Here is an 18,975-nt window from a genome sequence, read left to right as displayed (position 1 = left end):
GTACCAGACTTTGCAAACGGGTGATGAAGTTTGGCAATGATTCTCCTGGTTCCTGCTGTGCTGTGTTGAAAACGATGCGTTCATGATCAACGTCATCCTTTGCGTTGAAATGGGCGCGTAGCGTCTCTTGTAGTCTTTCATAAGTCTCTGTGTCCTTTTCAGAAAATGTTCTAATTAAACGTCGGCCCTCATGGCCCACCAGCTGGAGCAGTAATGTCAGACATTTTCCATCTCTTCGCTCACCGGTGTTGTCAAGAAAGTTGTCCAGTGATTCCAGCCACCGGTTCCATTTGGGACCCAAACTCTGAATGTCAGTCTGTGTCACTGGCGGTGGCACTTCAATGTAGGGATTGGATTGTTGAGTTGCTTTTCCCACCGCCATGAGAGAGGAAGATTTTGATCTGCTACGGTCACAGGACTGTTTCCTTTTAGGTTGGTAAGATCCGCAGCTATCTCGGTATGATTCTGGACCATTTATTTTCTCACCTTCTTTATTTTAATTCTTCTCTTTGCGTAGCGTTGAAGGTTTACTTTGGTATTTGTCTTTGCTCATGCTTGTTGTGTTTCAGACCTGCATTTGCTTGTGTTTGTCGCATTTGAGATTTGCACTGTCTGGTGCTTTTTATGTTTCCTTATCGCTTGTTCGTCGTTATTTACCGTTGTCTTCATTTATGTCTTGAATTTGTTTGTGCTTGTTTGTTGTTTTCGTTTTACTTGCTAGTGTTTGTTTATTGTCTTTATTGCACCTGCCAGTGCTTGTTTGTTCTTTTGTTGCATTTGCCAGTGCCTTATTATTGCTTCTATTGCACTCGCCAGTGCTTGTTTGTTGTTTTGTTGCACTCGCCAGTGCGTGTTTGTTACTTGCCAATGCTTGTTTGTTGCTTGTTTGCTGTTTCAGGCTTGCACTTGCCAGTGCTTTATTATTGGTTCTATTGCACTCGCCAGTGCTTGTTTGTTATGTTGTTGCACTCGCCAGTGCTTGTTTGTTACTTGCCAATGCTTGTTTGTTGCTTGTCAGTGCTTGCTTGCTGTTTCAGGCTCTTTGCCTGACTTCAAAATGCCGTCGACGATCCGTCGCAGGGGATTGGTCAATGCTGCCTGACTCCACAATGGCCGAGCAAATGAAAAGCAGGATCGGATAAGAAAAAAAACAGCACTGAAAGCGAATAAAAACACCATCGCTCCTGAGGAGGGCTAGTAAACCAAGAAAAAAGAAGTTCTAAAATGGTCACAAAATGAGGGACATCCTACTTTTGGGGAGAGTAAAAGACAGGAAGAGACATGACAAATGCATGCCATGGACAAATGGGGAGAAAGAATTGGAGAGTAAAGATGGAGCCAGCAAATGGGAAGCCTATGGGTGGGATAAAGCCCACAACGTAGATAAAACATGTGTTTTCGAGACAGTGTATGCGCTGTCTACAGCCAAGACCTAAAAAGAGACTACTCTGTTCAAAAATCGCTTATTAAGAATGGAACTATAAATGTCTATGGAATGCTGTAAACTGATCCTATAACGTGTTTGCCCATTAACCGTTCCTGCAGAGAGCTCAACAATACATACCGGTGACTGAAAAGGGCTGACCCAAAACCTCTCTGTACATTATATGTTGCGCTGACAAGAACTCTGGCAATAAATAAAGTGGTCTGCAGCCAGACGGAAAAAAGAGAGCAAGTATCAGCACTTATCTGTGACTCCATGCAGATGAGGAAATCCCTCTGCTTGTGCAATTGCTGCATATGTCAAAGGTATGGAAAAAAAGATGAGGAATTTGCACAATGTTTGCCAATGCAAAGCAACCACCCAAGGAAAGCTCCCAAGCACCTCCCATAGAATACTGCCCAATGGGTTTACTAACTATACCCTCATTTTTCCACAAAAGAGCATGTGTGCCATTGCCGAAACAATAACAGAGCGGCAGAGGCTAGGACGTCATTATCTGTGCATGGCACATGTGATCTAGCACTTGGGGGGCGGGCGGGTCTCAAGATGCTACACCCTATTCTGCTGGTCCTTGACAGTTTATGTAACGATGTGTCGGGATTGAAAGCAGCACAAGAACCCACAAGCGCCACTAACCTGACTCCGATGGCCAGCAGAGACGATAGACGATAGTCCTCCCAACTCCGCACTGCACAAACCCCAACAATGGAATATACCCACTATTCGAGTATGTACAGAAAGGGGCCGGGAGGTGGTTTGGCATCGGGGGATCTGGTACTTCTGGTATCGTCTGGTCGATATACCCACGAGGTTACCGGTACTGGGACACAGTTTCTCAACCCCATGTATCCGAGAATGAATCCATGAATACGCTCTGCACTCTTGTGGAGATGTTGCCAGAAGTACGGAGAAGTTAGCTTCACTTCTCGACCTAAAACACACTACAGATGTCTAGGGTAGATATAAGAGGGCTAATTGTACTCGGCGTTAAAAGACACGCTTCGTGAGAACCACAATACTCCTTGTGGAAAGGTGTAGCCCAAGTAGCAGTTAGTGTCAGTAAACACGGACAGAGAGAATTGGAACCCCCCGTTACATAAACTATAATGGAAGATGCTTCTGCACCGAAATAAACAAATATCAATAACCAACAAGACAATATGGTAGGAGGCGAGCCCGCACTCCTCAGGTATACTTGCACAGCAAGATACGGCTTGCAACAATGATTCTACTGGAATTCTGACCACGCTGGCTCTTCGTCGGCGCTGGTTGCACAAACGATAACTGACCACGCTGGCTCTTCGTCGGCGTCGTTGCTTATCAGAAAACTGACCACGCTGGCTCTTCGTCGGCGTCGTTGCTTATCAGAAAACTGACCACGCAGGCTTTTCATCGGCATAGATAAAGGTAACTCAACTCAGAGAGAACAAACAATACTGCTAACGAGAGAATACGGAACAAGATTGACAAGCCCCGTTATGTTCCGGAGGTGGAGTTTAAATAAGGTCCTCCCATTGTTTCAACCCCCAGCGCCGGATGGCCTTCTGGGACTTGTAGTATTTCCATAAGGGGCGTTCAGTACGGAATCTTTTGCTTTTGGCTGTGTTGATGGTGGCGATCGCTACAGAACCCCCTCTCGAGGACCGCCGTCCCGGCGGACGTCCTGGCTTACCGGGATACTGCTCATGGAATTGTTCAACCAAATCGGGACAATGTAGATGGTCCACAGGCTCCCAGGTCCTGTCTTCCGGGCCAAATCCTTTCCAATCGACCAGGTACTGAATCCTGCCACGTACCATGCGAGAGTCCAGGATGGACAGTACCTCATTTTCCTCATGTCCTTCATCTTCCACAGGATGAGGACGTTCAGGCAACCTTACGCTTGGAAGACAAGGACGTAGGAGCGACACATGAAACACAGGACGAATCGTCCACGACACTGGCAACGAGAGTTTCATGGCTACCGTATTTATTACCTCACAAATACCATAGGGACCAACATATTTAGGCTTCAATTTCGTAAGTCCCTAAATATGCAGGTTGCGCGTAGAAAGCCAGACTTTGTCTCCAGCCTTATACTCAGGTTCCGGGGATCGTTTCTTATCAGCAAAAAGCTTCTGGGCTGTTTGGGCTTTTTCCAAATTGTTCCGAGCCTCGATCAGAATCGCCCGAAGATAAGCATGATGTTCATGGATGGCAGGAACCAGGGATTCAGCAGGCCATTCAAATGGAAGCATGTTCGGGTGGAATCCATAAAGGCAAAAGAACGGAGAACAACCCAGGGTGGTATGTACAGCGTTATTATAGGTGAATTCCGCTAACCACAAAAGGATGGTCCAATTAGAGGTGTTTTGTAACGTAAAACATCACAGGTATTGTTCAAGAGTCTGATTCAGACGTTCCGTTTTACTATAGCTGGACGAGAGACGAGCATCTATCTGCAGAATGGTACATAGAGCCTTCCAAAAAACGAGAGGTGAATTGTGTTCCCCGATCCGTAATTAACACACTCGGCAATCCGTGTGGTCGCACGATGTGTTGCAGGAAGACTTTAGCTAATTCACTGGAGGAAGGCAGACCAGGTAAAGAGATAAAATGTCCCATTTTTGTAAGATGGTCAACTACCACCAGAACGACTGTCTGTTTCTCACAAGGGGGCATTTCCACAATAAAATCCATAGACAAGGTATGTCATGGTTTGGGTGGAATCGGTAACGGCTGCAACAGTCCTGGCGGTTTGATATGACTGGCTTTTCCCTGTGCGCAGATCGCACAGTTTTTTACATACTCCTTGGAATCAGCTCTGACACCAGGCCACCAAAATGATCGTTCCACATTAGCGGTGGTCTTGTGAATGCCCATGTGTCCCCCTAAAGCTGAATCATGTGCCCATTCTAAAACCTTGCATTGTAACACGGTTCGGGGTATGTATAAGGCATGGTAATGATATGCTAACTGATCTTTTTCGCATCGGTTGGCAGGCTCTTCTTGCACCCAACATACTATGTCCTGGTTAGTTAGGGTGACTCGAACGTCTTCTAGAAAATCTTCGGAGGTGATTAAGGCAATTGACAGTTCCGATTGTTTGGTCCCCTTAAGAATGGAAGGGGTTCAATTGGAACTACTGCTTCTTCATCTTCCAGTCTGGAGAGTGCATCCGCTTTTCCATTACGGGTCCCGGGTCTATACTTGATCACAAAGTCAAAGTCTGAGAAGAAGAGGGTCCACCTCAGTTGACGAGGAGTCAAATCCTTTGCTGTTTTCAAAAACAACAGATTACGATGATCTGTGATGATTTCTACGGTATGTAATTGCCTTAGGAGGTAGTGTCTCCATTCTTCACATGCTCTCTTGATGGCTAGGAGCTCTTTGTCAGTGATGGTATAATTGACTTCACACGGTGTGAGCTTCTTAGAGTAATATGCCACGGGATGAAGCTGACCTGTGGTAGGGTGATGTTGGGACAGAACTCCACCAAGGGCATACTGTGAGGCGTCAGTTTCCAGCACGAATGGCATCTTAGGGTCTGGATGTCGGAGAATGGGTGCTTGGGTAAACTTCTCTTTAAGAAGTTGAAATGAGTTCTCAGCTTCCTCCTCCCATTTGAAAGGGACATTTTTCCTCAAAAGGGCAGTGATAGGATGTATGACCTTAGAGAAATCCTGAATGAATCGTCGATAATAGTTGGCAAAACCAAGAAAGCTCTGCACTGACTTGACGTTTCGTGGCGTTTTCCAAGTTAGGATCCCGTTTCCAGCCAAAGTCATCAAGAAGACCGTCAACAAGCAGATGGCCGCCTTCCTCGAGACGAACGGATCCCTCGACCCCTCACAGTCCGGCTTCCGAGCCAATCACAGCACCGAGACCGCCCTCATCGCCGCCACCGATGACATCCGAGCCCTGATGGACAATGGAGAAACAGCAGCCCTCATCCTCCTAGACCTCTCCGCGGCATTCGACACGGTCTGCCACCGCACCCTAGTACAGCGCCTCAGCAACATCGGAATCCAGGACAAGGCGCTGGAATGGATCATCTCCTTCCTCGACGGAAGAACACAGAGAGTCCGCCTACCACCGTACAAGTCAGAGGCCTCCAAAGTCATCTGCGGCGTCCCTCAAGGATCATCCCTGAGCCCCACTCTCTTCAACGTCTACATGAGCCCCCTCGCGGCCATCGTACGCAAACACAACCTCAGCATAATCTCCTACGCCGACGACACCCAGCTGATCCTCTCCCTGACCAACGACCCCGCCTCCGCCAGAGCCAACCTGCACGAAGGGAGGAGAGAGGTAGCCGAGTGGATGACGACCAGCCGCCTGAAACTGAACTCGGACAAGACGGAGGTCCTCATCCTGGGCTCTTCCCCCTCCGCCTGGGACGACTCCTGGTGGCCTCCCGCCCTGGGCACCGCACCCAAACCGACAGACCATGCACGCAACCTGGGCTTCATCCTGGACTCCTCCCTCTCCATGACCAGGCAAGTCAACAACGTCTCCTCGGCGTGCTTCAACATCCTACGCATGCTACGGAAGATCTTCCGGTGGATCCGCACCGAGACCAGGAAGACCGTCACCCAGGCCCTCGTCACCAGCCGACTGGACTACGGCAACGCCCTCTACGCCGGTACCACCGCCAAGCTCCAGAAGAGACTCCAGCGGATCCAGAACGCCTCAGCCAGACTCATCCTCGACATCCCACGAACCAGCCACATCACCGGTCATCTGAGAGACCTTCACTGGCTCCCCGTCAACAAAAGAATCACCTTCCGCCTCCTCACCCACGCACACAAAGCCCTACACGACCAAGGCCCGAGCTACCTTAACAGCCGGATCAACTTCTACGCACCCAAACGCCACCTCCGATCAGCCAACCACGCCCTCGCCGCCGTCCCCCGCATCCGAAGAGCGACTACAGGAGGAAGGTCCTTCTCCTACCTGGCCGCCAAGACCTGGAACTCCCTCCCGACCGACCTGCGCCTGACCCAAGACCACCTCTCCTTCAGGAAGAAGCTGAAGACCTGGCTGTTCGAGCAGTAGCGGCACCCCCCCCCGCCCCCAGCGCCTTGAGACCCTACGGGTATGTAGCGCGCTCTATAAGTGTCACTGATTGATTGATTGATTGATCATTGACCTTACTCATGTCCATTCGAAACCCCTGAGCATCGATCACGTATCCCAAAAAGGCAACTTGTTGAACATGAAAAAGGCATTTCTCCAACTTGGCATACAGCGAGTTTTGTTGTAGCCGTTCCAACACTGTTCTTACATGTGTGATGTGGTCTAACAGAGATGCAGAATATATCAAAATATCGTCAATGTAAACCACACAAAATGACTCCAAACACCCCCTTAACACCTCGTCCATAAAGAACTCGAAGGCGGCTGGGGCGTTGCAGAGGCCAAAGGGCATCACCCGGTATTCGTAGAGGCCAAACTTAGTTCTAAACGCAGTCTTCCACTCATCCCCTTCTTCACGCGTACGAGATGGTAATCCCCGCGGAGATCAAGTTTGGTGAAATAGCGAGCTCCTTTCAACTGATCCATCAACACAGGAATTAGGGGCAAAGGGTAACGGTTCTTGACTGTTACTCTGTTTATGGCTCGATAGTCTATACAAGGTCGTAACTCATCGCAGTCCTTCTTGGGTATAAAGAACATGGGCGAAGAAGCAGGAGAGGTGGAGTGTCTAATAAACCCAGACGCCAAATTGTCCTCTATGTAGGTCTTTAGATATAGTGTCTCTTTTTCCATCAGGGCATACACCCTGCTGCAAGGGATATCCGCACCCGGAATGAGGTCTATCCGGCAATCGTAGGTGCGATGAGGAGGCAATTGGGTGGCCTTTTGTTTGTCAAACAAGGCGTGAAATTCACGGTACTCATTTGGTAATGCTGTTACACAGCAAAAGGAATCAACGGAACATGCACCAGCTAAATAAGCAGCGGGTGATGGATTAGGTGGGACGCCATGGTTTATCTGGTCCCGACAATGTTCTTTACAATACTCAGAAGTCATACTGACTGTACGAGATGACCAGCTTACCTTAGGGTCATGCAGCATGAGCCAGGGCATGCCCAGAATGAGACGGAACTGCGGGGCATCTATGAGGTCGAACTGGATGTACTCACAATGATCCTCTACAAATCTCATTAATAAAGCAAGCGTATGGTACGTTACAGGGCCTGATGAAAGTACAGTACCATCCACTGCTTTAACGGTCTCAGGCGTACGTTTGTTTTCACAGGGGATACCCATGCGGAATGCATAGTCTTGGTCCATATAGTTCCCTGTAGCCCCTGAGTCCAACAAGGCATCGACTCTTAAAGAGTCCTGATTAGCTACCCATAGAGAAACACTCACGTTCATATGGGCGACTGCAGGGTGAAGGGTATTTGCCCCATAAGGGGAGACCAGGTTAGGTGGTCGTCTCAAATCAGAGGTCTCTATCTGATCCGAGACCTTCAGTTTTCCGACGGCTCACTTGAGATAAGAGCGGCCTGTACTCGAGGAAGGGGATTCTTCCCCGGAACGTATGATGAAATGCCCACCTTTGCCACAATATAGGCAAAGTTTGAGTCTCCGTCGCCTGTCCCTTTCTTCCCTAGTGAGAAGACCCCGGATTCCCCGATTTGCATGGGTTCCGGCCCTTCTGGTGTCTTTGTTTTTTCCTCACCCCCCGGCCGGGGTTTAACCATGGGGTATGAGTATCTATTGTCTCCCCTGTTTCTATCCCCTTTTTGTTGCAGCAATCGGTGATCCAGTTGGACGGTCAAATCTATTAATTCCTCACAAGTAGAAGGCAATTGCACCACCTAGGCTAATACGTCCTTCAATTCTCCCCGGAGGCCTTGATAAAACAAAGAAATCGGCTTCTGAGCCGGCCAGTCCGTTTCTACGATAAGGCAGTTAAATGTGGTTATATAGGACAACAGATGCTGGGATCCTTGTCTTAAGGTCATCAATTCGCGATCTAGGGACAACATATGGGACTTCCTGTCAAATAATTTACGTAGTTCCAGGCAGAATTCGGAGAAATTATGCAAAACAGGGTCATTCTTTTCCAGTAAGGGAATGGTCCTACTGGACGCATTCCCTCCCATGTAGGACATCATGAAGGCTGTTTTGGAAGCCTCATCCTGAAAAACCATAGGCTTACATAGGAAATGAAGACGACATTGATTCAAGAATGTCTCAAATTTTCGAGGGTCTCCATAAAACCTTTCGGGGGGAGCTAGAGGTATTCCATGATTTTGGATTATATGGACCGTGGGATTGGTCTCGGTAGAAGTGGAAGGGGCTGCAAACGAACCCCCTGTTTGGAAGGAAGAAGGCGGCGGCAAGGTAGCCGGCCTAATCAACAGTTTCACAACCTGCTCTTTATGTGCAAGATCGGACATCTCTTTACGTAGATCAGAGACCTCTTTATATAAGGCCTGGTTCTCTGCACAAGAGGTTTGGACTTCTTGTTGTAGTTCTGTAAAGCTCTCCAACAAGGAAGTGAGAATGGTATTTGTATCCATCGTCTGGGCTGGGCTGTATTCTTGGGCTTGTCAATCTGTCGGGATTGAAAGCAGCACAAGAACCCACAAGCGCCACTAACCTGACTCAGATGGCCAGCAGAGACGATAGACGATAGTCCTCCCAACTCCGCACTGCACAAACCCCAACAATGGAATATACCCACTATTCGAGTATGTACAGAAAGGGGCCGGGAGGTGGTTTGGCATCGGGGGATCTGGTACTTCTGGTATCGTCTGGTCGATATACCCACGAGGTTACCGGTACTGGGACACAGTTTCTCAACCCCATGTATCCGAGAATGAATCCATGAATACACTCTGCACTCTTGTGGAGATGTTGCCAGAAGAACGGAGAAGTTAGCTTCACTTCTCGACCTAAAACACACTACAGATGTCTAGGGTAGATATAAGAGGGCTAATTGTACTCGGCGTTAAAAGACACGCTTCGTGAGAACCACAATACTCCTTGTGGAAAGGTGTAGCCCAAGTAGCAGTTAGTGTCAGTAAACACGGACAGAGAGAATTGGAACCCCCCATTACATAAACTATAATGGAAGATGCTTCTGCACCGAACTAAACAAATATCAATAACCAACAAGACAATATGGTAGGAGGCGAGCCCGCACTCCTCAGGTATACTTGCACGGCAAGATATGGCTTGCAACAATGATTCTACTGGAATTCTGACCACGCTGGCTCTTCGTCGGCGCTGGTTGCACAAACGATAACTGACCACGCTGGCTTTTTGTCGGCGTCGTTGCTTATCAGAAAACTGACCACGCTGGCTCTTCGTCGGCGTCGTTGCTTATCAGAAAACTGACCACGCAGGCTTTTCATCGGCGTAGATAAAGGTAACTCAACTCAGAGAGAACAAACAATACTGCTAACGAGAGAATACGGAACAAGATTGACAAGCCCCGTTATGTTCCGGAGGTGGAGTTTAAATAAGGTTCTCCCATTGATTCAACCCCCAGCGCCGGATGGCCTTCTAGGACTTGTAGTATTTCCATAAGGGGCGTTCAGTACGGAATCTTTTGCTTTTGGCTGTGTCGATGGTGGCGATCGCTACACGATGTGTGCATAAGACGTATTAGGTCGAGCAATTGAGACCTCTTGTGTATACTTTAGTAAATAGTTACTTATATGTGTGTGTACTTTGTGGGCTCTGGAGATCAGCACTAGGGACTTGTCTGCTTCCGCTTATTCAACTGCCTCTATTTAAATGTCTTGATAGAAAATGACCAGTAGAGGTCAGTAAAATACCAGAATTGCTTTCTGCTTGTTCAACTGCCTCTATTTAACTGTCTTGATACAAAACAACCAGTAGAGGTTGGTAAAATACCAGAATTGCTGCTGAGGGACTTTCTTTTTTTATTTTTCTGGCAACTGCTTCTATTTAACTTTCTTGATAGAAAACGACCAGCAGAGGTCAGTAAAATACCAGAGTCATTTTACCATTCTCTAGATTCCAGTGAATAAAAAATTGTCTTCCATGAGCACCCGTAGACAATAATCTTTTTTTCAAATCTTGTATTTTCAGTGACATGACCACCAAAGGCCCTGATTTTATACTAAAAACAGAGCTTTGGACTATAGTCAGAAACTACAAAGATGATGGACCCTTTCTAGGCTAAGCACCTGACTGTCTTTCCCCCATGCAATATTTTAACCCTTAGAATCAAACAAGGGGACTATGTGCACACTGAATGGCACCCATCATCACTGTGCCTTATCCCTAGGGAATTATTTAGAATTCAAACAACAGCAAAGGTGCACCACAGAAATTGTAACAGTTGTGATAATAATGATCAGTCTCGTAGATGTTGGAGTTCTTCTGCAAATCCTTTATTCAAAATATTTGGTCAAACATAAACAGCCGACGCGTTTCGTCCCAAACTGGGACTTCTTCAGGGCTGTCGGTAAAAAACATATATACATAAGATCAGTATTGTATGTACTGAAATATATATACAATTTACAAAATTTAAAAACATTTAGCAAAACCAATTTAAAAAACACATTACTTCCATAGACGCGGAGCCTATACATGTGTTTGCTGTCCATCTGACAGCAGGGTGATATTCGATAGCCTAGAGCTATGTACAGATGTATATACAGTATTTACATATCAAATCTATGTCTCTACATTTCAGATGTACAAGATTGGGAAATAAATACATATATCTTATGTTTTCAAGCAGTTTGGAGACAAAATTCAATTAAGCATTTTGTATTGGGCTCATGTATCAAGATTTTAGAGAAAAAATTCAAAAAATTCAACATTTGGCATTAGACTCATGTCTTTGACCCTGACACAGAATGAACGCTTTGGGAGAGGGTACCCTGTATGTGAGTATATCAAGGCATGGCATGAGTTTGGCTGTAACATGCTTAATTGAATTTTGTCTCCAAACTGCTTGAAAACATAAGATATATGTATTTATTTCCCAATCTTGTACATCTGAAATGTAGAGACATAGATTTGATATGTAAATACTGTATATACATCTGTACATAGCTCTAGGCTATCGAATATCACCCTGCTGTCAGATGGACAGCAAACACATGTATAGGCTCCGCGTCTATGGAAGTAATGTGTTTTTTAAATTGGTTTTGCTAAATGTTTTTAAATTTTGTAAATTGTATATATATTTCAGTACATACAATACTGATCTTATGTATATATGTTTTTTACCGACAGCCCTGAAGAAGTCCCAGTTTGGGACGAAACGCGTCGGCTGTTTATGTTTGACCAAATATTTTGAATAAAGGATTTGCAGAAGAACTCCAACATCTACGAGACTGATCATTATTATCACAACTGTTACAATTTCTGTGGTGCACCTTTGCTGTTGTTTGAGCTTTGGACTATACTATTTTCCGCTGAAAAGCAATATTTCTCTACATGCGTGCCCATACCTGGTGTGTCGCGCAGTTTGGTGCTTACTTTCCCTCCATGTTAAAGAACAGTAGATGTTTCAGCACCTAGGCTAATGTGCTGCATAGCTAAATACAAATAAGTTCCCAGAGGTGAGACCGATTGTATTGCACATGCTTGTTGTTAAAGGATTGCTACGGTCTATGGCAAGTGAAGCCCTTCCGAGTACTTTCAATCATAAACAGCACCTTGTCCACTCAATCAGCCCCACTCTCTCACACAAATGTTGCAAATCTGTGCCCATCATATTATAATGTGGTCAGTGCTTTAAATGGGCCGGTACTGTCCGGTAATAAGTACAGGCACTTTTCTTTATTTTGAGAGGGTGAGTACCTTCCCACTTCGGATGTATAACATTACAACGCATGCTTTTACCACGCATGCCTTTACAACGCGGTTTTTACAACGCATAGTGCTTTGGGGCGCTGGATAGTGAATAGTTTAATTTACTATTCCAACTCCAGTCCCCGTGGATAGTAGGGAAGGTGTTGGATTGTAAATTAAACCTATTCCCCATCCTAGAGCGCCCTCCAGCGCAATGCGTTGTAATGGTTTGCGTTGTAAAAGTTTCGTCGTAAAGGATGTTTCCCTCCCATCTCAACAAAAAAAGTCATATTTATAATTGGAGAGTACTAGCACTTATCAAAAACAAGCAGGCACTGTGTTCTATTTTTCCATTTCAAGCACTGAATATGGTAGGAGCTTAGGCACTTCATTAAAATGGCACTGGGTGCTAGATAAGCTGGCATTCGTCAACAACAGAGCTCCCTCCCTTCTAATACGGCTGCAGGCAGGGCAAGAAGGTCAGAGTTCAGTCTCTACACAGAAGAAAGATAAAGTCGTGAAAGAAAGAGGAGCAACAAACCAGTTCTTACGAAATTGAACTGCAAATGAAGTGACACTGTCCTGGGGCTGGGGAGGGTGGGGGTGAGGCGGCAAGGTGCCTGGGGCTGGGGAGGGTGGGGGTGAGGCGTCAAGGTGCCTGGGGCTGGGGAGGGTGGGGATAAGGCGGCAAGGTGCAGAGCAGGAAGAGGTGAAACACGAGCAGTAATTGCGAGGCAGCTCGTGCAGGCGGAAGGAACGAGTGTCAGTGCAGCGACACCCGCCAGAGTGTCATCATCCATTTCTGCCGGACACAGACCACCCTGGCCGTCAGTGGCGCATCCTCGACCCCATGCACACTTGTCATTGTGGCGATTTACTGATTGCCACCTCCTCCAATGCACCGACCACCCATTACGAGTGGCAACCGAATTATAACAAGCCCCAGAGGTCTGGAGGGGCGTGGGGGGGCAATCAGACCTCCCTCCATGAATAAACATTGGCAAAGTCAATCGTTTTGGCTACTGTACTGTGCATACACAGCCACCCAACATCCATGCACACATTCCAACATACAAATGCACCAATGTGCGCAAGACAAAAGACACCTGCATTCAGGAATACAAGCACCCATGAACACAGCCCAGTAGACATCTCTGTGAACGAAGTAATATTCATACAACCACCCGTGTACACTGGGGCACACGCATGCACATAAACGCGATTGGGCTGACATCAGGGTCGGATTGGGATTAAAAATCGGCCCGGGCACGCTGAAAAAAAGTGGCCCACATTTGCATATTGCCTTACCTAAACCACTGCCTCTGCGAAATTTTATAGAAAAGGGGGAGTAAAAAAACGCACAGATTAGTTTACACTGGTGAAACACATCTGAAAACAAGTGAGGCCACTTATACTCGGGCCTCCTATCGCGCTCACTATGCATGCATTAATGGGCCGGCCCAGCGAGAGAAAGGGAGTGACACCTCTGCTGTTGATAAGAGGGAGGTAATGGACGCTCATCTGCCTCCAGAAAGGCCACACCGGCACCCACTGGGCCGCTTGAGGTATCAAACACAAACACCACCCAAATCGGCCCCCAGGCTGCACATAAAAGCAGCCCACAACAGGAATTCGCATGCTAACCCCTCGGGCGTTGCCCGAGTGCCCATGTTACCAATCCGAGCTGGCTGACACGAATAATGGGGCAGACTGACGCCTGGATAAAAACCCAGTACCGGGAAGATGGAAGGCTAACCTTTATCTCCTCTGCTGTGGATATCGAATTTGTCATGGAGAAAAAGAGTAAAGTGGAAACACCCATTCGATCATTGGCCTCTCCTAAGAGGTCTCCTGTGTGACTGAATCTTTGAGGTTCAATCCCCATCCAACCCCTTGCATTTTTTGGACTGATTACCTTTACGTAACAATGAAGTGCGACATGCATGACTTTTCCATCTCTGTCTTTGATTCAGTGAAATGCAGAGTATGTGCCCAGCAGACACGCGGTTGAACAGTGCCCCGTGTAAGCCAAACAGCCCTCATAATTCCTTCTACAAATCATTATTTCGTAGTAACATAGTTCAAATATTTTTGCCTCATTACAAAAAAAAAGAGCGAGAGATTTTGGTTTATACCAACCAGATTCTACCTCAAATAATGATTTATTAGGCACTAGGCATGAGGGTTTCATAGGGACGTATTTTTTATAGCAGACTTTTATTGGACTGTTTTACTCAATAAAAGTTACACATAAAAACAAGTTTTAAAGGATGCGGTGCTTTTTATTTGACTCATTGTATAGTTTATTTTACACCTGTAATCACTGCATGCAAAAAACTAAATGAAATTAGCGAAAAGTGGACCCGGTGCCTAACAGTACTACAGGAGAAGGTGGTGGCTCAGTATTTTCAGGGACTGAAAGGGGGTCTGGCAGCACTTCGGCTGGTGAAGTAGGGGTTTAATCCCTGGTAGCCCAGGACATGGGGCGGTGATTAGTAATAGCTATACTGTAGGTTACGACATTCGGTACCGACATAAACTCCCATAACTCGTGACATGGTTCTTGTGTAATGGGCCTCAGGGTTACATTTTGTGCGTAACTCTGAGTGCAACAGCGGAGAAAGGAAAGCAAGAGCCGGGCCTCTGGAAATCACAGAGACATCACAGGTCCCAGGAAACTCGGGGGGACCTGGCTAAGTGCTTCAGATAGGATTATATACACTAACCAAGCTAGAGAACACAGCTAATCCCGTTTTCAACAAACAGATCAGGCCGCTACTCTTACATGCTACCTCTAGGCCACTGTGAAACAAAAGGCAATCTTAGCTTCCACCACCCCTCAAGCACCAGCAGAACTACTGAAAACAAGGTACAATTGTCCAGTGCTGTGTGCCACAAGAAGAGATCTGGCATACTGGTACAGTTGATGGATGTGGAACTAGCTGATACGTTTCAGCCAACATTTGCTAAGTTCTTTTTTTCATATAGCGCTTTGGGAGGCATTTCAAAGTGCTGCAAACAAGGTGTAACTGAATGAAGTCTGTCCCAGGGGGTGAAATCAGATCCACCTTCCCACCCTTCTGTTCCAGATCTCACCCGTTCTCGGCGGAGCCGTCGCAGATGTTCGCCATGGATGGCACTGTTTGAACAGAGCCAGCCACAGGGGAACACAAGACAGCAGCAGAGACATAACGGAGCAAACGTAAACAATAGTGCTTGTGAAAAGAAGTGTTGACCAATGGAAAAAGTAGTTCAAAAATCATTCACTAAAAGAGCCACTGGATAGGGAGATGTGTAACTGGCCAGTGCGTTTGCGGAGGGCTCAATAATGGAAGAGGCATGGAGTGTGCAGTGGAGTTAGAAGAGGGGGAGGGGGGCGCGGGGGGATGAGGGTCGGTCTGGGTGTCATCACTCTGGGGGTGACAAAATGGCAAAAAATATGTATTTGAAACACATATTTTTGCCATTTTGTCAAGCCAGGGTGACAAGAAATGTTCTGCACTGGGTACCACCTGACCGTGCTATGCCACTGGGAGCGTGCATGCCATGGGAGAATGGAGATGAAGAATTGAAGAGTGACTATGATGCCTGCAAATGGGAAGCCTATGGGCGGCTTTAAGGTTAGACGAAGATACAATATCTCTTGGTTCTAGAAGGCGCCCAGGGAACAAAAAATTAGGGTTTGGGCCTGGTAAAAGGTTTATTTTCCCCAGGTGGAAATGTCAGTTTAAACTGTAAACACAAGCTCTGCAATGGCAGGCCTGAGATATGTTTAACCCCTTCAGTGCTGGCCACGTTCAGCGGACATCACGTGCACTACCTCGGTAGTGCTGCGCCCGCGCAATAGAATGTTCCGCACCAGCACGGAACGTTCAGCGCAAGTGCGGCCCACTGGTAGCATTTAATTTACAGGCCCTGGGCACATGTGGTACACTTTACTGGGGTAACAAACAACATTCATAATGGGGTGTCATCTTGCCCCACCCCGTCGCACAGCTAAGTTGCGCCAACTTGGCGGTAATGTAATCATGCTTTCTAATCCAAATAGTCCTTACTTTCCAGCATTTTTTCTTCAACTGTTTATCTGAACACATGCAATTTCCCAAACTTCTAATATTCCAACTGTGTCCATCCGGACCTCAATCAAAATGGAACATACCAAATTTCTGCCAAGACTCTACAGCTCTTCTTTAAACGTCTTATTAGGTCATCCTGAAGTTATGCATGTATAATGGTCGTATCTTGGTTGAACACGATAACAAAAAAGGATCAGAGAGAATGAGGAAGCAGCCATAGTCCCAATGTCAATTGTCAAGTATATTTCAGACGGTTCCCTCAATCCGTTCGAACCATCCGGCTCGGGCCGGATCTGTTTAATGGAGTAAAAGACACACGACGAGCCGGATGGTTCGAACGGATTGAGGGAACCGTCTGAAATATACTTGACAATTGAAAAAATTAGAAAAAATGGAGGAGGAAGACGAAACATTGGAGGGGAATCACCCTAAGGCTGACAGCTCTAACATTGACACAGAAACAATTTTGATCCATTGACATTTCCCTGTTTTTTTGCCTTTGCACCTATTTATATGTGGAGAGGTGTGGTGCAGCGGCCAGGGCAGCTGACTTCAGAGCACAGGGCTCACGGTTCGATCCGGCTCCAGCGGCAGCTCAGCTCAGCACCATGTGACTCTGGGCAATAGCTCACTTAATTTCCACAACGACCCCCAGCGCCTTGAGACCCGTAAGGGTGACTAGTTTGCGCTTTACAAATACAGATTTATTTATTTATATCACGTGTCTTTCTGTGGCATCTGCAGAATATTCTGGGGACTTTCTACAGGACCTCGCCCGAACTGCATAACACCCCACAAGGCACATGTCCATGTCTCTTCCCATAACCCCCAGGTAGGATGAACCTTTACTGCTCACACACTACACCCCTTAATAAGAACAAGGGACTTCGACTTAGTGTAAAATATTGTTTTATGATCTATGACTTACTTTTTATTCATGTGTTGTGAAACACTGGCTCGCTGAAAGCCTCTGGCTGACGCATTCCCAAAAAATCCTGACATATGAAAGTTAACTATGCAAATTAATCGATTCTAACAAGTGCACGAATGCCCGTGTGTGTGTGTGCCAAACTACACAACAAGTATCGATTCAATTTGGGCGGCATGTGCGCGCGATGGAACGGCGGCATTCCTGCAGCCGAGCATACTACTTTCAAGCCTCGTTTGGTGCGACAAATCCAGTCAATTATACGTGCCAGACTGAACTGGAATGACATTCCAGCTGTCATTGCATGACACTGAAATGTGTACTCGTATCACGTGGCTTTGCTAATCCATCAGTAAAGTGCTGTGTGTTGTTACAGACGCACTCTCAGGAACTGCAAACCATGCTGCGGTTGCCACAGGTGAGTTTATGACGTGGGCACTTCCGTGACGTTACGGCTCCTAAATGTTTGCATATCTTAGTTAGGTTCACTGTCATTGAGCTGAGTGCATGGCCGGAGGGAGCGTCCCGAGCCTGTTTTGAACATATAAAACGTTGTGCTCTTCCGCGTACACTACGGATTAGATTACAGTACATTTGTAGCCTGAGTGACCACCAACCCGCGGTCAGTCATGTTGTACATTTAAACAGAAGGGGGAAGGCAGCGTTTAAACCCATCTTCCAAGCAGCCGCTTGGCACATGTTTATGAAAAGTGCCGCGCTCCAGGCTTACCGCCCATCAACGCCTCCTCGGCATCGCACTCTCTCTCCGGGGCGTCCATGGCTTCTTGGATGGTTTTGACTCCTTACACCTCCACCCTATCGCAGGCAGTGCCGCAAAAAGGTTGCCGTGCCACCCTGGCACACATGGAAGGAACAGCCCCCATCGGGCAGAGGTAAGGTGTATTTACGACCAAGCGCCCGCCCCGCCAGCAGCAGCGCCCGCTCACTGGCTGCAGCGCAGCCGGGCGGAGACTTCCATTGGCACCTTCCGGAGACAATCACGTTCCTTCCACTGTAACCCTGAAACCGGCGGTGTCACCGCTCAGCTGTGCCTCGCGAGCTGACACAGAGCACAGGAGAAGATGCTGACGAGAAGTTTTCACTACTGCAAGTGCTGGCTGCATCAAGGAACGAATAAACAGAGTTAATCCTCTAGGAACGACTAAACACAACTAAAGCAGTGCACTGGCAACTGGTCAAAAGTAAGTTGCCATCAAAAGTCAGCGCCTAGACACTGACAGCAGGCAAGAACTAGACTTACATGATGCAACAGGGTCTGTCAACAGGCCATATTTGCAGTGCCTTTAAAACTGGGCTCTGCAGACAGTAGCACAAAGAAAGACTTACAGAGCCATTAAACCCGAAGGCACCAGCCAATATACCAGAAATGAATAGCCGTCACAACCAGTGGCGGCTGGTGACATTTGAAATAGGCGAGGCGTAAAATTGGCGGTGGAGAAAAGTCCATACAGGAACAAAGACCAGAGGCTATTAGAATGTTAGAGAAGTTGGCCGGTGATTTCATAATATGCCCCACACGAGATAACAGTCCTGCAGACTTCCCACACACTCACACATGAAAAATACAGCACATAAAGCAGGGGTACAAGCTTAACAGTCTGTTAAGCCTCCACTGGCTGCCGGGTCTCTCACAACTAACGATTTTTGGGGGGCGACATCTTTATTGTCGGGAGGAGAGAAGAGTTGTCTAGAGGAGCTTCAGGAAAGCAAATGGGTGTTTGCGG

At 47.0% G+C, this 18,975-nt stretch overlaps 1 protein-coding gene across 1 annotated transcript in view; it reads right to left on the bottom strand.

Moving 5' to 3' along the window:
• SLC2A9 (solute carrier family 2 member 9) overlaps positions 1 to 18,108 on the bottom strand; it is a 1,599,887-nt gene extending 1,581,779 nt beyond the window's left edge. Inside the window, exon 1 of the mRNA XM_086964092.1 lies at positions 17,961 to 18,108. Coding sequence (XP_086820218.1) covers positions 17,961 to 18,009 — 49 coding nt within the window. The 5' untranslated portion in view covers positions 18,010 to 18,108. The remainder of the gene's footprint in view (positions 1 to 17,960) is intronic.
• Between the last annotated feature and the right edge of the window lie 867 nt (positions 18,109 to 18,975).

Source organism: Lissotriton vulgaris, chromosome 3_2, assembly GCF_964263255.1.
Source record: "Lissotriton vulgaris chromosome 3_2, aLisVul1.2, whole genome shotgun sequence".
NCBI lineage: Eukaryota > Metazoa > Chordata > Amphibia > Caudata > Salamandridae > Lissotriton > Lissotriton vulgaris.
The sequence above is the reverse complement of the archived record's forward strand: the minus strand, read 5'-3'. Positions and strand labels throughout refer to the sequence as shown.